Here is a 24,007-nt window from a genome sequence, read left to right as displayed (position 1 = left end):
TGCGTTATGAATTTCCCAACTAACAATTTTGAGTAATATTAATGGTGGGATATTTATGATTCTATTTTCTCACTATTCTTGAAAAAAATAGTTGAAAATATCGTCATTAAGTGTCCAAGGGTTTTTTCTTAACTTTCTAGTGTAAGTTAAACACGTCAAATTCCAGTCATAGTTACAAGTGAGATTTTTACATACCAACTCATTGCATGTTTTGGGTAGACTACTTGCAGAAAGAACCTTGAAAATTTCTCAACAGCATTCGTTAGAAACTACAGGGATAAGGCTTGAGTCATTCCTCATTCACATACTAGTCGTACAAACTTTGTATGGAACTTTAAAATAGCATTTGTTCGTGATGTTAACCACGTTACGAATTCGCTGCAAACAGTAACGCCTATCTATACACCTTGGTCGAAATTGTTGCTCGGGAACTGGGCCATGCCAAAAACTTCATGGAACGAAAACGGTACTTGGGTGCATCAGCATCAGAAATGTCTTGACTTTTGGAACAACAACGGGATGTTTGTGTGCGAGGAAAAGACGGCTCGTAAGTGAAGAAAAGAAAAACGCGAACCCGAATGGTGTGAAAACGGTGCGTTTTGTGGCAGTGAACGGGCGTCCAACGTAAGCAAATGCATCGCAACACATCCGTTTCCGTGGGACTGCACCGAATGCATGCTGGAGGTGAAACTCTAGGACCAGCGTTGCGCTCCGGACCGAATTCGCGCAACACCACCCTAGCAAGCGATTCGTCTGCCTTGCCGTTCCGGATTCGCGTGTGTGGCATTGTGTGCGTGGTTGTGTCCCCCTCCGTGCACGACGTTCCGCGAATCTTCTTTCAGGTCTGCCGTTGGTGTGGTGTGCGCTCTTTGGCCGGATATCGAACGTGAAACGTTTTGGTGCCAGCTCCATCCACCTGTAATGATTACGCTCTGCTTCGCTAGCCCATCGAACGGCAGCATAATGTTGCAAAAAAAAGTGTCACTGTAAGGGAGCGTGAAAGAGATGGGTAGAGCGAAGAGCGAAGGATAAAGATTGTGTGACATGTCCTTTGTGCCGCGGGTATAGCGCGAATAGCTGGCGAAACATCATTTCAGCAACACCGGTACAATTATCCGGCTACTACCACCGTGGCCGTGGCCCCATCGATGAGCATCGCTGCTATGATGATGACGATGGCAGCCGATGGGTGGATGCACCGCACCGAAACATCCTTCCTTTCCAGTTCCAGCAGGGCGAGCTGTGATCTGAGCGAGTTGGTGTGAGAAAAATTAAAGAAAAGCGTGAATGGTGTAAAGTGGCGGAAATAGAACGCATCTCTGGCCAGGTTGCGTTATTATTGGAGCCTACCAAAGTATGGTACGGAGCCGCAAAACGTACGAACGATTCCCCCGGTGCTAGTGCAACACAGTGGTGGATACCATAGCCTACTGAAAACGCATAAAGGATAACACGTTTATAACGAGAAAGAATGTACAATTAACACTTATCGGTGTTTGTTGTACAATCATGCAATATATTTGTATTTTCAGTTATATTGTCTTCACGAAGAAGATATTTTAACTTACTTTATTGTCTTATAGTGTGTTTATTTTTAATCAAAGCCAAGCGCCTAACAGTCTTAAGTTAATTCCCAACGCTAAATCCCGTGTTTGTGTTTTTGTTTTGCAGCCTAAAATATTTCCAAAAGCAACATCAGTTCGATACGGTGAAGAGTGTGGTGTTTTTTTTTCTCCAGAATTTGTGTTCGTGCTTCATAGTGTACCGAATTGTTAGTGTAAGTGTACAGTGTATAAATACAACGATCATACAACGCTCTTAATCGTGCAAGTGCAACCAATGTTCAACAACATTCGTGAAGGGGGTAGAGTTTAATTGCCGTGCACCGTGAAAAGCGCCGCCACATCTCTTAACGTCGCAGCATAACGCCCATTCCACAGCCGGTAAGAATGTGTTTCTACTTAATTAACTATGAATCATTTAAGTATTATTGCGATAGCAGTTAGCAATATTAGTAATCGTAGTTTTTATACGGGTACATGGCGTTAGGAATGTTACGCCGATTCTTATCGATAACAACCGATGCGGGGCTGCTGTTGTAAGCAGCGATGATTCAAGGTAGATAAGAAGCTAATGTTGGACTCCCTCTATCGAGGAGTGGGACCGGTTTTCTGCCACAACTTGACGCATTGAAAGTGAAATTTGTTATCGTTTGTTTTGACTTCCCTAGCCGAACCTTCCACAATGCCCTACATTAAGTGGTTTTGTTTCTGTTGTAAAAGGGTGTATTGTTTCACGATGAAAGTATTTTGTAACAGAAAAAGGACACATACAGTCAATCGGTTGATTGTTCTTCAAACAGCATTCAATCATGTTCTTTGTTGTGTTCACCGACCTATTTAAAATTAAGACGATTTTATTGTTCCAAAAACAAATGTACATCTAACGTGTAATGTGTGCCGATGCAAATGACAGTGTCGGAGATGTACGGCTCAACAAAACGTCTGGAGTAGATTAATTCAAGGATTCACACCACTCCTACGTCTACACAAGGTTATCAGATGACACACTTATGTACCTCTGTAACAGATAGTCTGGCTTGGGTTTGGATTTCACAAAACACTCTTTTTTTTGTGTTTGTGTGGACTGAAAATCCAACTAAGGGAATAACCTAGTCAAAAGGAATTTAGAAAAGTCAGGCGAAGAACGAAGAACGGTTGTAGAGTCAAAGAAGTAGAAACAGGAGAAGGTAGGAAGACCTCCCGAGATTGTAGTAGCAAGGAGGAAGAAACATTTACATTAAATTACATTAATTAGGGGGTTACATCCGTGGTTCAAATCCCATCCAGACCGCCTCCCCGTACGTAGTGCTGGCTACTTTACTATGGGTAAAATTAAGTAACAGAAAGCCAGAAATGGCAGGCCGAGACTTCTCGAGGTTGTGGTGCCAAGGAAGCAGAAGACGTTAATTAGGGTTCTTGTTATTTCAAAACCTAATTCTATTAAGATGTTTTAAAATATTAACAAAAAAATGTTTGAAATTCTTTACCAAGATTAGAATGCAGTGAAACAGCTCATAAAAAAAAATTATGCTCTTTGGAGTCTTTTCTATAACGTTTTTTAGATAACGATACTATCTAATGTTTTGTTCAATAACTGTCAAGAATATAAGAGAATTCTTCTTTAACTTGTCAATTGTTGTTTTCTAATGTTCTCTAAAGAAAATGTTTTCTTCAACAAAATAATAATTCTACATTAGCGTTGTTGACTCCTAGTGTCAGAGCGGCTCCTTTGCAGCCCAATGCTAGCAGTCATTTTTGTTAAAATTAGTATAATCAAACAGAAACACAATGCAAATACTTCAGCATTTCAGACATCAAAATTATCTGGTTTCTGAAATTTGATTGTCAAATCTCACCCTTGATCTTGATCAGAGCGTTCTGGATAAGTTTTAAGATCTGTTTCATTAGTTTAGGGATTTGGTCTAACCACGCCATATTTCTTAGATTTATGGCACTATTTTATTCATTTTATCAATATTTCTATGATGTTAAAACAATACGGAACAGGTCTTTTAGTTATGCAAATCTGGTATATTTCTGAATTTGAAAGGCCTGGTACAGAATCTACAGACTTTTCTGATTCTCCTGTCTATTAAAGCAACAAATGCTGTTAAGCCTTCAGACAGGAAGAATGTCAACCAGACTTATCGGAATAAGAACATTCCAAACCAGAATTAACACCTGCTCATAAGCAAAACAGACACCGGTTCACCGCAACCGTTTTTCGAATCAAACATTCATTCACTCGGTAACCTTTGCCATTTCAGACTGGGCACACCCCATAGCAGACCGATGTATGGCATCGTGTGCTCGCACCCGCCATCTTATGGCGTATCGAGAGCACCATTTAACCACAAACTTCTACACATCCGGCAACTTTTTGCCAGATTTTTGCACAGCTCCACACACAAACACATGTTGTTTTTTGGACTTCCACGCCGTACGTTTCGCATCGTGCACCGCCTTCTGTCACTAACTTATGATGGGTCTGGTGTGCCGAGACAGGTCGGCAATGTGATCACACAGTCTCACGTGAAACGCATTTCATGGAACATAATCGTTTCTTCCTTCGGTTTCTGCTTTCTCCATTCGATCCATTCGCCGACACGAGGACACAATGGCACAACGAAGCTGATGAGCGAATGTTGTGAATGGAGATGAAGAAAGTGGAATATATTGTTAGTTGTGAATAGAAAACTTATGATAACTATGACGATTGCTTTCCTTTCAATTCTTGAACGATCGTGTGTCGCGTAAAGAAATTCATTTTCATAAATGAATTGTTCCACAGCTCGATTTAGTTTAGCCGCAGCTTTCTTATCTATTAGCAAGCATTGATAGTAAGGCAGGCACTTCATGATGTCATAACTTCATTGCTCAGCACCCTCCCCCGAAGCCCGTGTTTCGTGGGGTGACTTCAAAAAACGAATGCCGCCGTCGCCCAGCACAGCGCCCGATTCTCTCTTTAAATGGGTTTGTCCCCATCGGCACTCAACCCCTTCCACAGATTAGCGAGTTTGCAAAGCTTTACGGCGGACGCTTTCGGCTTCGGAAGCTTGTATGTTTAGCGTATTTGCATTCGCGCTGCAATTTGAATTGATAACGAAGCTGCGATGCGCCAAGCTTCTCGTCCAGCTTACAATGTTGGCGGCATACATGCGACACCGGGAACTTGGATCCATTCCGATGAAATATTCTTATGCGCCGAGTTGAAGCATCATCTCTCCTTCCCTCTCCCTCCCTCTCTCTCTGGAGCTGGAGTTTCATGATTTGAATTGCTGTGTTTCTCTTTATTCAGCGAACAAAATTCTGCTGCTGACGATGACCATGATGATGATGGTGGTACGCAATGATGCAACTACGAACGATCATCCGTGCTCTCCTGCCGGCCAACGATCGGTGTCAGTTTCGTGTGCTCTGTTTGCCCTACTTCTGCCACTGGGCTTCCTTATCACGCTCCGGCTACCGTTGGAGCGTGACGAAAAGCGGTTGTGCTTCGCGAGAATGCACCCGGACACCCACCCAGGCGGTAGTGATTAAATTAGGTTCCGTTTGCATTAAAGATTGATGCACACCAGACCCCACCCCAGACACGGTTTGGTAGCGAAAAAGATTGTGAAACAATCGTTCAAAGAATCCTCATCTCTCGTATTGAAGAAGGGGTAAGAGCATAGTTGCTGTTCGAAACAATTTACTTTCACATAATGCTTCTATTCTCAGCTAACGTACGCATTAAAAGCTAGACTGGGTTTCAAGATTTTTTTCGTTGAAGATTCTGTGTCCTAGCTTTGAAATATTTCAGTGTTATCGATTGATTTGGAGCAGTTATGTCCAGAACAGTCGAGGAACTGTAATTGAAGAATTGCTCGTTTGGATGCTCTGTCCATCCAAATGCACCATCCATGTCTAGGACCAAGCCTCTGAGTGACAATCATGCAGAATTGGCAGCTGTGAACCCTTGTGAAGATTTGTTTGGCAATGGACGAATCGTTGTCGATCATGAAGATTTTCAATTTTCCATTCTAAGCTATCAAAAGATTTTATTGGACTTGGATATAGATTTTATTGGAGAGACCAATAACTCTTGAAGGAATAAGGAATAGCAACTAATTTTCAGGAAGAGCAAAGTTAGTATACTTTTAATGCACACCTATTAAAATAATCTCAAGCTTCAGGACGTAATTAAATAGGAGCCATAAAGTATTCCAAGTTACCAAGCGTCTTGGTATTTTTGTGTGACAAACTTACCATACCCAACAAAATATGTCTCCTGTGCGAAATACGTTACCCTATTGCAATAAATAACATCTTGTTCCCCAGTCCCGCCCGTTCTAAGCACTTTCCCTTGCACAGCCCGCCATACGTAGATTCGATGGCAAACAGTCTGATTGAATTTAGTCCTACGTCGTGCTTACTTAGCGAGGGCGAAAGCTTCCGATGATTATGGCAATTTGTACTCAGACGAATGAATTCTTTTGACAATAAATAGTACATTAAATTATCGTATCGTATCCTATGGCAGTGGGTACCCCACGTGCCCGCCCCGCCCTATTGAGGCGATCGTTGTCATCGTCGTCACAGACGTCGTCTTTGTGTGAAGCTTCCATTCCATCTGTATCTACTTGCAGTTCCTTCACAGACGGCACGATTTCTTAAGGTGTGACGATACTGACGTCATACGGCGTCGGTACATACGGCATAACATTAGCAGACAGTTTTTATTTCTTCGTTCCGTACGTCGTCCGCCATGGCGCGTGTCTCTTTGATGGAATTTGGAGGATAATTTGAAGTGCATTAAATTATTCATTATTTTCATTCTGTCTCTAGAAGGATGGGTAGCTCTGACGTACTTTTGCTGTGGATGTTTCTAAATCAATTCGATGCATCATTTTGATTTTACTGTGTATACGAGCATTCATGCTAATTACAACAACAAAAAATACCATGATCAGAACTGGAGCCCTCAGTATCCTTCCAAAAAGCAACGCACAGACAGATAATGGTTTTTGCTTTATGCACACAGCGCACCGTCATGTCACGTTAGTAAATAATGGAGTCATATTACGTCCCTTTTCGAGCATTTGCTTCCCAACCGTACCGCGCGAATGATCACGTGTCGAAAAATCATTTCCATTTTCCACGGCAGGTGAAAGAGTCGGTGGTGGTGCGTCACCAGCTTTTCTTCGCTTCCAATCCAGCTCTCCGGCACTGATTTTTCCTGCTATAAATGTAAAAATACACGAGAGAGAGAGAGAGAGAGTAGCCTAGGCTTCACTTTATTCGCAACCTGTAGCGCACACCTGGAATATATTTTTGCACCAGCGTATCGGTGCGACATCAAACCGGCTATTTGACGTGACAGTGGACGATCGAGGAAGGTTGATGACGGTTTCTTACGGCCCCAGCGTTCTAGGTTTAATGTTGGAGTTTTTGGAAGCTTTGAATTGGTGTGTGTGTTTTTTTTCTAAAATATTTCAAACCACCCACCAGTACACGGCTATGAGATGGATGCCTGCCCGGTGAACGGTCGTGACATCCAATTACCTTCGACGTTGTCGACGACGGTCGCGGATGGGAAAAATCGAAGCAAAATCCGCAACCAAAACACACTGCTCGCCCTGCTGCCGTTGAGCCGTCTCGTTTCGGTGGAAAAGCGCCGGCTGGTGTGGAGGAGAGATACTTTCGGCGCCAGATAAATGGCCTTGGGTTGGCGTAGTTTGCATACATTCGTACCTAAAGCGTTTGAAGTGTCAGAACAAATCAGCATGGTTTTAAAGTTTGAAATAGGTGACACACACCAACACCCCATAACTATTCTCGTTGATCAGCGTCATCAATGTGCTCTTTTTACATTAAAGCAACGACTTTGATAATTAAGCTAAACAATGATCTAATCTAATGATCCTAATGATACCTCCTCCCGTCGTTATCAATCCAAAATAGACACATTTGAAATAGAGGAAGCGCGGCCACGGCGACGGAACATTATCGGTACGGCATATAAACTGTACAATTCCGCAAGCGCAATTCGTTACGGGCCAATATTTCAATCATCATCGTCCATTAAAACGCAACAACACTCCACCAGAGGGCGGCCAGCCGTGCCTCGAACACCTTCGTTCGTTCGTTACGCGCTCCGGTCCTATCGATCAACGGATCTGTCTGTCTGTCTGACCGGCGAAATGCTCTCTTTCGCATCTCATTATGATGGTGGTGTGCTTGGTGCTTTGGTGTAGGACATCGCTTTCTGTGTCATTTATTGGATTATTTAGATTTAAGCTTTTAGCAGCCGAAGCGTAGCAGCTATCGCCGGTTGTTTGACCGTTTTTTTTGTTTAAAGCTTTGCCGGCCAGATTTTAGCCCCCTGTTTTTGGCGCATTGCCAGCGGTGACATTACGATTTCGTTACCGCCTAATAAACCAACGCTAAAATACAGCGCCAGGATTAGGTAGGCACAACCGCGCGGGAATGGGCGGTATGATGGAATGTTCCAATCGATCAATAAAGCCCGAAATCGTTAGGTCACGGTGTCGAGTGTTTTAGTGCAATAGTGAACCCAGTTGGATAGTGGAAAGCATTTTTGATGCCTATCATCATGTCCTTGTAAAAATTGTGCTTTAAATTAGATTGTTAAGGACAAGTTCTAAGCCCTATATAAGCGTTTTTCGCCTTTCGTTTGGAGATGGTCCGATGGCCGTGTGACAGCGAGTCCGGGTTTACGCTCGGCAGCACTGTGTATCGAATCCCACCCGTGTGGTCAGCTTAACACGATGCGAAGGACTAACTTTTATTCAGCCAACCTCATCGGCTAGGAGCGCGGCCCTTTGCAAGAGGCGACATCGGCCCCGGTCTTCACACGGGGAAGCACCGTTGCTCAAATCCCATCCGGGACCGGTTCTCTCCCGTGTTTGAGGTGAAGACTTTGACTATCCAACTACGTGTTTATCATTAAGTGTTTATCATTAAGCTTGTCGTTATGGTTAGTCCAAAGAAGAAGAGGAAGAAGAAGTAGTCAGCATGGCCTTTAGCAGGATCGCGGTAGGGCCAAAAAGAAGATGAAGTAACCGGTTTTATCTATGTGTGGAATGAATTTCTCCATTTTAAAAATGTCATTCTGGAGTCACCTCCATTTTCTCTTTCACCAATAGCTTTATCTAATTTGTTTTATGCTTACACATGATCGAACACTCTGGTATCGTTAACCGAAAGTTTAATCTTCCTTTCCCCGGCATTGGATAAAGCAAGATGTTCGATTCTCTGACATGTTTCCGCCGGGGGTTTGGTTTCCTTCCTGGAAACAGCATGTGTACCCATTCATATCAACAGATTGGCACGCTGCTGTGGTGGTGTTGTTGTTGGCTTGAATGATTGCAACAGCAAAAAAGGAATCTTTCCTTGGACTAGCCTCCTCCTCCTGAGCGGCAATCTTTATTCGTTGCGTCTTTCCGATGTCCGTTTGATGATTGTTGTTGGTTGGCCCTTTGGATGAAAGTTTTTTTTTGGGTTGCGCGATGGTGGACTTGTTGAGTTGTTGTGTGAAGTTGGGACACACGCTCAAATGGACAATAATATGACTGTTTAGTTAGAAAAACCTTCCCGAGGAACAATCCATGCATTTGATGTAACGTGTCTTTACATGTCTTGTTACAAGCACTATACCGCTCTCCATCAGTTACCATCACCAGGGGTGATTAATGTTGCGATTCGATTCATTCAATCACGTTAGACCGAGCCACACTAAATCTTTATTTTACGCGTACCGATCTTATCGCATCATCACGATTGCAACGTACAACCAAATCAACACGAGGTTCGTCTATCTTCAAGTATCGTCGAGTGGGCCGTTAACCTTACCTATCAAAATGCTGGCACATCTCAAGAAAACGCTCAACAACATCGGCCGATGGGACAGGTAATGGTGATGTAATAACAATGTCTTGTACACACCCTTGTCTACTACTCTTCGAGCCGCCAGTGACCAACCTTTTTCATGCAGACGCGCACCAGCCAGATAACCAGTTTGTCTTGCCTCACTTCGCCTCGCGACATATCGCGCACGGCGTTATCGTTTCCTATCCAATCGGAGATGGCACACGATGGCGCGGCACACATATGTGTGTATCTCCATGAAATCAACAGGCATTAACGGTAGTCGTGTACCGGGAGTATGTTCGTTCTAGGCGCTAACAAAAGATTTGAAAGATAAGGAACGAAACCCACCCATCGCCATAGCCCCACCATCTCCAAACTCGGATGTACATTACTTCCTGGCTAGGTGACTGCGTGTTTTTTTGTTTGTTTGAAATTATCTACATCCTGATAATAAGCGGGAAGGCGAAATTCCACTTGCTTATCACGATGGCGCGCGAGTGCACGTTTTACAAGATGTTTCTATGAAACATTCAGCTTTATCGCATTCCTGTGGTGTGCTTTGTTTTGTTGAGAGATAAATATTTTTATCAACGACGATGATAACGTAACTATGAATCAGAACCGGTAAAATTCTTCAGAACCTCCGGCAAATTAAAAGGGACCGAGGGGCTGAGTCGACGGACTCTACAGTGCCGTGATTCAGGGTGTATACTTGCAAAAGTCCCAGCAGGAACCTACAGGTAGGACAACGAAATCAAATAGACGAAGAAGAGTAAGAGGAACAAAAATTGATAAAGATGTGGCTGAAAACTTATCAATGAGGCCTTCATAAGGCAGGACCGTGGTTCAAATTCCATCCGGACCATTCCACCGTAGTGAGAACTAGTTAGCCGTAAATGGCAGGCATGACCTAAGAGGTCGTTAGGCCAAAAAGAGAGATAGGCTATCCAAGAGGTATTTCGGCATCTCAGTAATAGCTTATCTCTCGATGTCCACACAGCAGGACTGGATATCGAATTCCCATCCAGACGGTTCCTCCGTACGCTGGACTGGCTATTTTCCTACGGGTCTCAAGAATAACCTCCGAGACCTCAAGACATTGAAGAATTGAAGAATTTAAGAGTTAAGTAAAGTTGATGAAGACGCAAAGTGTGATTGCATACTCATCCTTGACGCGATATTCCTATTCTTTAGCATTGAAGTTCCAGGAAGTCTTGGTCTAATAAAGCTACAAGTTAATGAGTAACCCTTTTTTTCCTTAGAACTACAACCTCGAGAGGGTCGGACTGCCATTTCTGGCTTTCTGTGACTCGATTTTACCCGTAGCAAAGTAGTCAACCCTACGTAGGGGGAGGCGGTCTGGATCGGATTTGAATCGCGGTGGTTATCTCCGGCGTGGTTATCTCCTGGGCCACCGGACCGACTCAAACCCTTACCCTGAGTAAACTTGAGTAACCCTTTCCTGGTATTAATGTTGCACCTAATAACTCTAGAGGTTCTACAAATGTAGATTTGAGTCAAACTGTAGGACAGAATCGCTAGTTACATTATCTGATGTTAAGTTTCTGGCCTAGTTAGGGTTAAAAATTCCACTGCCCTACTGTAGTGTCTTCTGATGTAAGCGTGAGTTGTGCTGCAACACCGCCACGCAAACGGCCAATCTTTTACCTCACATTACCTCAAACGAGCAGTGGCACAGTTTTGCGTTAGTTTAATGAATTCATTTAATCTCGGCATTCCGGCACATAGCACAGCAACAGAGCGTGCCCATGGCTGGTAGCAATGCAGCTAGATATATCATCGGGGTTTTTTGTTTCTTCTGTGTGTACTGTACGATAAGAGAGGCTACTTTTAAGCGAATAGTTAGGTTCGTCGAGCTAGCGCAAGATTCATTTACGGACTCGAGTTGGATGAAGTTACCGGGATTTCTACCCTGAAAGTAAACTAATTAAGAAAAGTTTTAATTTTTAATAGACAACAACATCCAATCCAGTGTTTCCTGTGTGTGTGTTCTTTAAAAGCATTTAACCAATTTGATAGGGGCGGCTGTACTGTACACCCGGTACATAATCTAAGAATATCGGCCGTGCTGCTGCTGCTTATGGCCATTGAGACGAAAATTTATAACTTACTTCCCAGCTTACCACCACCAACCGGCTTACCGGCTGATGAAATGGTGTGGTTCGTTCCGGTAGCCATTGTGTCTAAATTACCCTTTTGCGCAAAAGGTAAAAAGTTGTACCTTGTAGCCACAGAAGAAAACTCCATGCTCCTTTTATTCCCAGCTTAGCGAATAACCCCGACCGAAACCGGATACATGTAGTTTTTCTTTAAAGTTTTCAATTTTCCGTTCATTCTCCCATCCCATCCCCATGACCCAGTTGCTTTTGGGAGTGTTGGTTGATTTTCCGCCAACAACATACATTTCCCGCTTGGCTCTTTTTTATCTTAAATATTTAATGTGTGTTGCTTTGGTTTCTTTTTTAGCAGGCGCATAATACTCTCTGTTCCGCTCGCTCTCTCTCTCTCTCTCGAAAAAATACTAAAAGCCAAAGAGGTTCAAAGTTCAGGCAACACCGCCCGTGCCACAAGCTAACGAGGAGCACAAATATCGGGCCTGTGGGGCCACAATGTTCCCCTGGTTATGCATTCTTCCACGGCTGGGTGCATCCCGAACAAGAATACCGCACCACAAGAATAGGCCTGCACAGGTCTAGTGTGTATGTTTGACCTTTCTTACCTTTGCCGGCCCAACTCCCCAACGCTTGGTACTGATGAGTGGTGGGGATCGGTCAAGGATCTCGTCAGGAGGAAGAAGCGTGCTAGGGTTGACTTTTATCGGTTTGATGTTCACGGTACGGTACTCCACCTATATCCAGGGCTAGATCCTGACACTGTGACGTAATGATTTCCTTGGCCTCCGAAAGGGAATAGTGGGAATGGAATAAAAACCGATTCGATGCTTGTGCTGTTTCTTATTGCCTTTGCACTCTAGAACTCTATCACCACGTGTGTCGGTCCACTCTGTCCACTGTGTCCGTTCTGTGGTTTGTCCTTGTTAGCTCAGTAATGGCTGAAACTGCAGTCACCAAGGGCTGCTAGCCATAACAAGTGTAACGTGTTATTGTTTGCTGGTGGGATGGGACAACAGTTCCTGGTGACAAATCGAAGGTGTGTAACTTCGATTCGTAACAAGCGCAACATACATTTCCCCTGACCAATAGAAGTACTGCACAGGGGCAGGGGTATGGTTTTACGGGTCTGTTTATAGATCCTTCCCTAGGTGTTCGATTTGCTGCAGACATATTTGTCTTTTTTCTTGTTGATCTATTATTGGGCAAAACCCCCTAATAATTCAATAAACTATAAGCTCTTCATTTCAAGCCAAAAAATTCTGAAAATAAAAATCTGGTCTTCCCCCAAATAGTATTGTGAGGACCGTGGCAATGCAGCAAGCACTAAAGAAGGGAACTAAGATGCTATTGCTCGGTCGGTGTGAAACTTGCATCCAGCGGTCCTTTCATCCCCATCTAAACAGTCTTATCCATATCGGATCCGAAGCGGTCCAGGCATTCGAAAAATCGATCAGCTGATGGCGTATTTGGACGTCTTCGATCGGAGAAACTCTCAACCGGTCCCAGCAGCGCCCAATCGCAATTTTTTTTGTACAAGCTTTTATCGGAAGGTCCAATCCAATATTGCAGGCTCTAGTTTGGCTTAATAAGGGCAACTTATCGCTGAGGCTCAGTACGGCCATGTCCAAGGTGCCATGTAACTGTTGTACAACCCTAGAACACTTCTTAAACGTAGAATTCTAGCAAAAGGGAATCAATAGAAATTTTTACTGTAATTTTATTTCCCTTTCGTCCAAAGTTAGTACTGTCGAATGCAAACGTTATCGCCATCGGAATTTGTTACTTTTCTTTTAAGCTGATGGCTCACCACAAACTACACGCCCGCATAATGTTTACACGCTGTTGTTAAAGTTAATTACGTTCTGATTCGAATGGTTGGCGCCCACAGAGAGAGAGAGAGAGAGAGATGGAGAGAACTGGTGCGGTTTGCTGTTATTTGCCAACGGTGCTACCGGCTAACACGCCGGCGTTTGATACAAAACGGCACACACAACTTAGCACGCCCGCAGCTTAGCCTCTGGCGGTCCGCTCTGAAGACGTCGCCTTACTCCCCGCGTCCTGACGGCGGCCTGGCAGCGACATCATTAAGTTATGTTTGTGCACGGCCATTCATTAAATTGATAGAGCAAATGAAGCAAATCACTTAATTATTTTTGCAAACACTAACGCAATCCCCCCCCCCCCCCCTCGTTTCGGCTGGTTCTGCTCGTCTGAGGTCGGCCGACACCTACCAGCCAGCACAGCAAGACTTACTCCACCGGACCGGGACTCGGTGGTGGAAACCAAAAGTTGATTTAAACCCGACCACTCGGGGACGATACTTTTATTCCGTTTCTTCCGTACTCTCGTCGTGGCTGGCGTTATGTTTGCACCCGTAGCACTTTCGTTCGGAGTGTACTGCCGGGGTCAAGATGGTGCTGGAAAGCCACAGCACACACACACACACACAGGTATGATGGGAGGATTCGGTCACATCGGACCACATCGGTATCCTGTTTTTTTTTTCTTTCGCTTTTGGGCCAACCCTGGCTCTGTTCACTTTGCTGTGGTGCGGTCCAGTGTGGAAACTGTGGTTTTCATAATTAAATTCTCTAACCAAAATCAGCAAAAGGGAGCCGACAGCCGATGGTCATCGTTTCTGGTACGAGCCGAGGACGTCTGATTTGAATAATTCATTCCCACGAAAGCTGCTTGTAATGTGAAATTCATTTTGCACGACAGTGTCGATTAATTGGGAATGCAAGTTTAATTTTAATTATGAAAAATTACCGATAGCTAAAAATTACCACATAGTAATCTCCAACTTATTTTCGCCTAACGCCAACGTCTAACGTGTAAAGCTCTTTCTAAACTGGTGTTAACTTCCAAAACGTTGTCTTACCACAGCATTTATTATTAATTTTTGGGCTTTCACCCATTTTGTGATTTTGCTCGTTAGAGTTTCAAATTACATCTTTTCTCCTTCCTTTCTCGTTACGAGTAACAAATGAAAACGGTTCGCTTTTCTAAACAACTTACCAACCAACACGGCGGAGATCGTGAGAGATGGTGTAATTATGATTTACTAAACTAAGCCAACCGAAAGCGTGATATATTATTTGCTTTAGTTTTTGTGCGGCTCTATTCGGTGCACGGTTCGGTGCATTTTTCTTTTAAACCGTGTGTCTGCTGCTGTCTTGTCAAGCGAAACACTCGCGCGTTTGGAGCGATCATCCGATCGATTGTTTGCTTTTTGTCCCTCTTTGGTACAGTTGAAGTTATGATTTTGAACACGATCGACTCCCTCACCCATTTTGCAAAGGGCCCATCGAGAGCGAGTGTTACATACTGCGGTCCACTCAAACATCAAACAAGCGTCACCTCAGCTCATGACTTTGCATCGGAAACGTCCGAATAATTGTCCGATGGCTGCTGCTGTAAAATCTCCCTTTTTATGGGAAAATAAATGACACTTACCCCCCAGGGTGGGGAGTTTAGATAGACTGTGTGTACATTTTCCTGTCACGGAATGTGTCATGGCACACACACCACACACGGAATGCACCAGTAGAGTCACTTTTTATGACACTGGCTCAAGCCTCAAAATCGTGCACCCATCCGTTGTCGCTTTCTCGGCGAAGGAATCACGGTGCCGTTGCGACTGGGTGACTTCCTTCCACTGTCGATCATCGATGCCAGGTAGAAGGTAGGTAGGGATGGCAGGAACGGGGAGCTACGTTTATGGATCGTGACACCACTCGAACTGCAACAGTCACGCAATCCACGGACACAGCAAAACCGGAGTCTCCGCGAAGCGAAAACGTCGTCAACGACGGTTGGTGGAGGTCCACTTTCTGTTTTCCAACCCCCAATTTCGTGGCGGACGGACGGTTTTTTGGTTTCGATAAGGTAGGGAGACGATGTCATTGTAAGACAATTTGTTTTTCGGGTTGTGCGTTGTTTTCTAAACTTTCTCATTACTAAAAAAACGGTGGCTATTATCGGTCGCGGGCCGCCATGCTTTGGGATAAGACAAAACAAAACGTAAGGAGAAAATGTCCAGCGATTTTTGTGTACATGTGAATTGAATTGTATCACCTAACCCAAAGAGATGGTGGATCGGTAGTAGATACCACAGCGGCGCCGGTCTTCACACAGCAGAACCGGGGTTCAAATCCCAACTGGGCCGTGCTCCCCCCGTAGTGAGGATTGACTATCCAACTATGGGGTTTCAATTAGTCTTTTAAGGTAAAAATGACAGGCATGACCTTGAGAGGTCGTAGGCCAAGAAAGAAGAAGAAGAAGAACTATGTCTGAACGGGCTTATGGCAGTTACTTGTCGGTTTCTGCTGCATATGAAGATTCCAAAAACGCTGTTGGATGGCCGAAATATGACCGCAATTTGACATTGCCACCTTGCACAACTTCTACGATCAATTGTAGTTTTTCCACTGTTTTGGCATTATTCGGTTAAAATCTAGTAATATTTCGTGCATCTCTAGGACTCAGGATACATCGATTTTTTTTGCAAATTTGCAATCATTTGCAAATCAGTATTAATTATGAAACTGTTCATCACAGATTTTACAGTCCTCAACACAACTATACGAACGCCTGTTTTTTTAGAATAAAATAAAAACTAGAAATGTTAGCTAAAACTGATTATATTTAGTTGTAGAAAATGACAAAACACATTTTGAAGAAAAAAGTATAATTTTACACACACTTTAACAATTTATTTTCTTCTTCTTCTTTGGCACTACAACCTCGAAAGGTCTCGGCCTGTCATTTCTGGCTTTCTGTAACTTAATTTTACCCATAGCAAAGTAGTCAGCAGTGCGTACAGGGAAGCGGTCTGGATGGGATTTGTACCCCGGTCCTGCCGTATGAAGACCGGCGCCGTTATCGTCTCGGCCACCGGACCGACCCAACAATTCATTTTGGCACCTGCAAAATCGCTCCATGTATCATAACTATACGAACACACCTACCGGAAATTATTTTTCTCCGTTTTTGTAACGATTTAAAAAAATCGTTCAAAAATACAACTAGCTTAAGACAACCTTTTTCAATGTAAATATATTTTTGATGTAGTTAAGTAATCGGTCTTAGCTCCCTGCCATACAGTTTTTACGGGAAAGACACGATTTTTTATATCTTTTCATATTTTGATTTTTGAACTGGTTCTGAAACTGGAACTGGTTGGAATCATTCTTTCGGATCGGTTCGAACTCATTTATATGCTAGATCGGATCGGAATCCTGATTCCGGACCGGAGCGCCCATCCCTAATGGGTACAGAAAATCGTAAATCTAGTGTAAAAATAAGGCCGTTTGTTTTTTCAGAACGATAAAATGTTGTAAAATGCTAGAAAAATATTGAAAAATAATCCCTCTGCCTCTCAATAATCCTCTCAAACCCAAAAATAATTTGGGTTTTGATTTTATTCTTTAAAAAACACAGGTGTTCGTATAGTTGTGTTAAGGACTGTATAAGTTTAATTTATTTCTTCAAATTCATCCCTTTTGCGTCACTTCTGTCAACATTGGAATGCTCTTAACAATCAATCTCAAGCTCACTAGAAAAATAACTTAGAAATTAATTGAATCACTTCAGTCACAACTTTGCAATCGTCATAAATCATGCGCCCCAACATGGAAACATCCTGTCACTGAATCTTTCACTTTATTTGCGCCCTGCCGTGGCACCATTCGAAAAGCACAAAAAACGGTGGACAATTTCCTATCGGCGTGACACCAATAACATGACATAACATGTGTACGGTGGTACAGACGGTATCAGGGCCCAGTGTTCTCGGCAGGCCGGAGTACATAGACGACACCTGTTATGCCCGGTTGGGGTTGGTGATAAATGATAATTATTGGCAGTAGCACGTTTGTCTCGATGCTTTACAGCCTAGCCTAGTGATCGATGTAAAGTGATTACTGGCCGTGCAACGACTGTTGTACTGCGGCCGTTTTCCTTCATAATTCGTTTGCTAATTCCTTGCTTTTTCTTCTTTTTTTTTCTTCTTTCAGGGCGTGAGCATTAGAAACGAGGAGTTGTCGGTGGCCGGTGTCGCGTAAATTAAAAAGAAACGAAATCTTCCCAATCTTTCGACGGTGTGTCGATCACTGGTCTACTGAGGGATCCTCATCAGCCGGTTTTTTGGATTTCCAGCCTCATCGCTATTAAAGCAATACCAAACACCTTGCGAACTTTTTTTTTTTTTTATTTTCAACATCTTCAGGCCATACAAGGATCTAGTGCCAAATTTTATCCGTTAAGAACCGAGATAGACAGAACGAACACTCGATGCAAACGTTCGAAAACCGTCGTTGTACAGCGGAAAGGATACCGATTGAATTAATGAACTAAGAAAAGGAGGATACGAGGTTTAAAACAAACACGGAAAATCCATCCCTCAATAAAGAAAAGAATCTAACCTAAAGTGACGTCTTAAAGACAATTTTGGCACAAGGCACAAGGATCAGCATAGCAACAAGAGTCGGATACTCAGACATTCTTGGAGGAAGAAAAGGCATCTACCACAAAAGCACAATCACGCACACACACACACACACACCCAAACAGCCCAAGAGAAAATTCGTTTGCATCTCTCATCTTCTAGTCATCCCCAAAACGGTTAAAGGCAACAGAGCACGGCGGGCGGATCCTGCACAGCACGCGCAACTTTTGAAACCGATAACCGACGACTGCCAAATTTTACCTTCATTCCGAACTCTGCTGCAATACGTGAGTAGTACGTGAACGAAATCTTGCGACCGTATAAAGTGGCCAGTTTTGCTTCAACCTTCCATCAGTAGCGTGCACGTGGGAACGTTAAAAATAGGACGGGCTTCACCAGATTTGGTAACATTGCGGAACCCCGGCACAAAGCGTTCCGAGTCCGGTGCCCAACTCTTGTACTATATTTGTACACCATTCAAGAGCGCAGCAGAGACGACCCGCCGTCGTTGGTCATTATGCTGCAGGAGAAGAAGCACATTTGATTCAGGCCAAAAATACACTTTGGCTCACAGCGAGAGCTTTAAAAAGCACACACCGCTGAACGGGTGAACCCAAACAGAAGCATAAGAATAAACCTCACGAAAAAAAAAGGAAGCAGCAGGCAGGATGGGAAACAAAACGTCATGCTGCTCGTACTCGAGTCCACCGCCGACGCGCAAGGCAAAGGAGGCGCCCGTCTTCGAGGAACATCTGCCCGAGGGCGAACTGTCCGCCAACAATCTGCAGCACATCTCCGAGCGCGAAGGCGACGACGGTGAGCACGATCCGTCCGTCGATCCGTCCGCCGGCACCATGTTCCTGGAGCGCTCGAAGCAGTGTCTCGAAAATGGTATGACGCGCAAAAAGTCCCAGCACCAGATCGTGCCGCAGGGCGGCGGTGGTCCTGGCGGCGGAGGAGGAGGTGGTGGAGGAGGTGGAGGTGGAGGAGGTGGTGGTGGTGGTGGTGTGCTGAAGAAGAGTAGTAGCTGCTCAACGATCTACCTGGACGACAGTACCGTGTCGCAGCCGAACCTCAAAAACACGGTCAAGTGCGTGTCGCTGGCGATCTACTACCACATCAAGAACCGTACCAGCGAGCGGCGGATAGACATCTTCGACGAGAAGCTACACCCGCTGACGCGTGACCCGGTGCCGGACGATTACGACCGGCACAATCCCGAACACCGGCAGATCTACAAGTTCGTGCGGACCCTGTTCAATGCTGCCCAGCTGACGGCCGAGTGCGCGATCATCACGCTCGTGTACCTGGAGCGGCTGCTGACGTACGCCGAGCTGGACATTGCGTCCTGCAACTGGAAGCGAATAGTGCTCGGTGCGATCCTGCTCGCGAGCAAGGTGTGGGACGATCAGGCCGTCTGGAACGTGGACTACTGCCAGATACTGAAGGACATTACGGTGGAGGACATGAACGAGCTCGAGCGGCAGTTTCTGGAGCTGCTGCAGTTCAACATTAACGTACCGTCGTCCGTGTACGCCAAGTACTACTTCGATCTGCGCACGCTTGCCGAAGCGAACGATCTGTCCTTCCCGACCGAGCCGCTGTCGAAGGAGCGTGCCCAGAAGCTGGAGGCGATGTCGCGCGTTATGCAGGACAAGGCGACAGCGGAAGCGCTTAAGAACGGGATGAAGAAGTGGTCCTCGATCGACAACATCCACCAGCAGGGCGGTATCCGGCGCAGTGTTGCCATCCTGTCGTGATTTTCTTCCATCCCGGTGCCGCCGCCCGTGAGCAGTACGATGATGATGAGGGTTCGCGCATAAATGGACTCAGCTCGGGGCACGCCCGCCAGAGCCGCCATAACACCGCCGACAGCCATGTGCGAGTGCTTGGGTTGTCTGTGCGTGTCCTGTGGCGATGGGATCGCTGTTGTGAGCAGCTACCCTGCTATCAACTAGACTTGTAGTGTAACTATCGTCGTTAGAACGCAACGCTACTCTTACTGCTGCTATTGTAATTATGACACATATACACACACACCGCCAACTGCTGCTATCATTTCACAAACATCTCGGTCATCTCGGAGGAAGAGGAGTATCAGGACGCTACAGAACTGCTGCTGTTAGGGATACAGTTCGGTTCGCTAGGCTTCAGTTAATATACGTGTGTATACTGTTTCACACATACACACCCTTTTGAGCTATCATCAGCTGTTTTTTTTTAATCAAAGGACAAAATACACACCTCCATCATACATCCACACACACACACACATAACTCTGGGCTCGAAAGCAAGGTGATCGAATAACGATTATCTGGTGAAGCGTTAGAAGAAAAGCATCTAACGTGATGCGATCCTTGATATCTGTAAGGATATCTCTGAAGATAGCCAGATACGCGCTAGATTTCTTCGGAAGCAGATGGTCCATAGTGCAGGTCGACTCGGAGAGCCTGGAACCGAATCCTGGAGAAATCGGCTAAACAAACTGTGTCAATTTATAAGATTTTGCAGATGATGAAACAAGCCCTAGCCTAGCCGGTACACTGCTGTAGAAAGCAATGATGTCTAGTAGTGTTACTTTTTAAAGCTCATCAAACACACACACAAAAAACCCCCCACAGAAAGCTATCTTTAAAGGGATGCAATATTTTTCTATTGTGCGTATAATTTAAACCCGGACCCGGAGCGCGAACCCGGACAAAACAACGATTGTACTAGCCAGCTTATCTATTTCAACCCCCCCCCCCCACCCCCCCCTTAGAAAGTTTGCATGCTTTTTGTTTTTCGGCATCGGGCCAGCATCATATTCATAATGCTTTTAAATTGTTTTTTCGCTTAATGTCTTAATTGCAGGGTTTGAACACTACAAAGCTCACATATTCCCCTAAATGATTGCAAACCTCTCCCGAGTGATGGAAAATATCTTCCGATGAGTTGCGAACACATCCACTCGAATCGAATCCCTGTATCGTTTTTTTCCGACTAGCTACTTGCTTCCAATTCTGTGGTGTAGGATTGCGCAAAGTGCATTTTCTAGTGATATTTCTTAAGCAGTAACTAAAGCCACTGCTACTACTACCACTACCAGTTTGGGAAGCAGTAAATTAGGCGCCCACAATATCGCATCTTTGTCATGCAAGCTGTAAAGAAATTAATTTGTAAAAACGCAGAACAACACGCACGGATGCTAAGCCTCAGCTTAACGATAGTAAAACCAGAGTGGTAGCATTAAAATCTCAGTCAAAAGTGGGTAACGTCAGTATAGTGATATGCACCCCCCCTCCTCCCCCCCCCCCCCACTCGTTCCTTGAACGTTTCGGGCAGTTTTTTTATAGTGAAACAAAATGAAGCATGTGTCGATAAACGTAAAATATAAAGTAAAAAAACAAAACACGAAAAAACAACAACCGGGTAGAGTATTAAGGAAAAGCGAAGACAAAAAAAAGGGGGAAAACAACACTTTGCGACGGAAGGAACAAAAAAAAGAACGATAAACAGGAGAAACACACACTATACAATATATGCAATAGGTATAGGCTATAAAAAAGAGAGGAGGTATACAGCAAACAATGTAGAAAGTGCAAAACTGTTTTCGAAAAAAAAGAAAAAAAAACAAGATAAACGCAAATATTGAAAAAAAACTACAACAAAAAAAACGATAGTAGAACATAAAACATCAGAGACGGTGGGGTATAAATATGCTAGACGAATGACCAAACACACGATTAAACAAAAATTTTACCAATGTGCAGAATCTGCAGTGTGTTCGTGCAGTGTGCGCGTGCATCGTATTTCGAGAAAGGACACTAAAATCGGCTGTTTATGTATGTTTCCTTTTTTCTTCATTTCATTTTGCACATTTTATTAGTACCCCACCACTAAACAGGTTTTTACCAGTTGATACTGTAAAAGCATCGATCCCTTTTTTTTGTGTAAACTTACCCAACCCGCTGACAGACCGTGTTCAATATCATCGGCTACAAGTACAATATCATCTGCTAGCTTTACAACTCAACGGTTAAAGTCTGAATAGATGCTCACGGTACTCACTGTTTTGCTACTGAGTTACGCAAAAATGTATCTTTTTCTAACTTTTTAAGTAAAATTTGTTATTCATTTACTATTTATAATTATTATCAATAATTATTACAATAATTTTTCACAATTTTGACCAAACTTTTACCTAAATTTAAGGTAACGCAGAAGCAAAAAGTGAGTGCCGTGAGTGGGGGGGGGGGGGGGGGGGGGGTTTGGTCATCTATTCAGACTTAAGCCCAACTCATCTTGCTTTGTTTACAAAACAGGATCGATGCTTTGACATCATCAACTGAAAACCCCTGTAACTAGTCGATCCCCGTTAATCCAAGCATGCGCTTGTGTTGTCCCTGTTCAGTTTTGTATAGATATTATAGCCTCTCTTCCTCTCGCTTATGTCTCTGTGTGTCTATGTGTGTGTTTATGTGTGTTTGGGTTTAATTTTCCTCCGGCCTAATTAGCCCACTAAATCTAATGCAAGTAACTAAGTCATACAGTTTTCATGTACCATCCTACCAAACATACGGAATGGTGTGGCAGCGCCATGGGACAAAGATGGTCAAGCGGTAAGAAAATGATTGACCAATTTTTTTTGGGACCTTACAGTATGCCCAGAAAGAGAGAGAGAGAGAGAGAGAGAGAGAGAGAGAGAGAGAAAGAGAGAGTTTCGATCCAAAAAACTTCCAAAATGTTTAAAAAGAATCCCCCAGCTGAATGCGCCTCAGAGAACGTGTGTATAAAAATTATATATAAATTAGAATTGTTTTTTTGTTTGCTTTGTTTGTTCATTTTGTTTACTCAAAACACATTGCACAAGAAGATAGTCCACAAAGAAACTATTGATAAAAGAAGGAACAACTTCAAAGGCTGATTCCCAGCAAATGCAACAAACATGGCGGAATGTGTGACTGAGGTAAAATTATAGATTGAAGGCACTCCTATATGCTCTGGTGTGACATTTTAGTAAATGTGGGCGTGTGCGAATAAAAACTAAACAAAACAACAAAAAAAAACAAACAAGAACCGAGTAAAGTGCTAAGAAAGTGCGTAACCGAATAGAGTCAAAGGAAGAAGGAGGCAAAACATACGATACCGACACCCACGGCACCCACAACACACGAGCAACATACAATTCCGTTCGAAACCGATGATAGCAAATCGAGGAGAAGATATTGTCTAACTAGGAACTAATAAACGTATAAAATATAAATAACGAAAACACACACACACACACACACACAACTAGCGAAGTGGACGCGAATGGGGTGTGAAACGTTTGCTCTCGGAAAGAGCTTTGTAAGATCGCACGTGATCCGAAGCTCACTCATGCAACTCGATCGTGCCGAGTGAGAAAGAAAGAGAGAGAGAGAGAGAGAGAGAGAGAGAAAACGTATGAAGGGATGGATGGAATATCGTACCAATTTATAAAATGATCGTGTAACTTGTAAGCCTATTGCGAAGGAAGAAGAGTAAAGTCTCATGATGATGATAAAAGCGTGGAAATATTTAAATCCGAAGGAAAACTCCCATTTTCTCAAACAAATGACAACATTTATCGAGGTGAGTAGCCACAACACGTGTTTAGTCTTGCCAGCAAAGCTTCTAATCTAGCCCATCTCAGTTTGGGCCTACCACACGTCTCCTGTCCGCTTTAAAGGCACTTTACGAACTGGGTCGTCCGGTGTAATCCCCATAACATGACCAGCCCATCGGACCCTGGCGAGTATAAATTTACTACGCTGGCTTCCATCATATTGGGTGTGGAGAGCCTTTGGTAGGCACGATTCCCTTGGACAACTGTCGAGCTAAGGTTGCAGTGCTTCTCTTCCGAAGTCCGGCACTGCCCATGCCACATTCCAGAGCAATTCCAGGGCAGCAACGAAGGGAAGTCCGCTTCCCATGAGATTCCAAAGATGCGTATTCCAGGCTTTTCACCTTTGCACTGCACACCGTC

At 44.0% G+C, this 24,007-nt stretch overlaps 1 protein-coding gene across 8 annotated transcripts; it reads left to right on the top strand.

Annotated features, from left to right (window-relative positions):
* The first annotated feature begins 458 nt into the window (after positions 1 to 458).
* On the top strand, positions 459 to 23,547 carry LOC118508999 (cyclin-Y-like protein 1). 8 transcript variants are annotated; one of them, XM_036049009.1, is made up of 3 exons: positions 459 to 547; positions 1,672 to 1,777; positions 17,799 to 23,547. In XM_036049009.1, the coding sequence occupies exon 3, from the start codon at positions 18,686 to 18,688 to the stop codon at positions 19,775 to 19,777; it is 1,092 nt and encodes a 363-aa protein (XP_035904902.1). In that variant the 5' UTR covers positions 459 to 547; positions 1,672 to 1,777; positions 17,799 to 18,685; the 3' UTR covers positions 19,778 to 23,547. The 8 variants fall into 8 exon arrangements, with proteins under 8 accessions (XP_035904902.1, XP_035904897.1, XP_035904899.1 ...); XM_036049004.1 differs by having other exon boundaries at positions 1,672 to 1,943; positions 17,587 to 23,547; XM_036049006.1 differs by having other exon boundaries at positions 477 to 624.
* The last annotated feature ends 460 nt before the right edge of the window (positions 23,548 to 24,007 follow it).

The sequence above is a fragment of the Anopheles stephensi genome, chromosome 3, assembly GCF_013141755.1.
Source record: "Anopheles stephensi strain Indian chromosome 3, UCI_ANSTEP_V1.0, whole genome shotgun sequence".
NCBI lineage: Eukaryota > Metazoa > Arthropoda > Insecta > Diptera > Culicidae > Anopheles > Anopheles stephensi.
This window is presented reverse-complemented; position numbering and strand designations above follow the sequence as displayed.

What these genes read in the sequence shown, in the direction of transcription:
- LOC118508999 (XM_036049009.1), top strand. Translation starts at nt 18,686, where the DNA reads ATGGGAAACAAAACGTCATGCTGCTCGTACTCGAGTCCACCGCCGACG.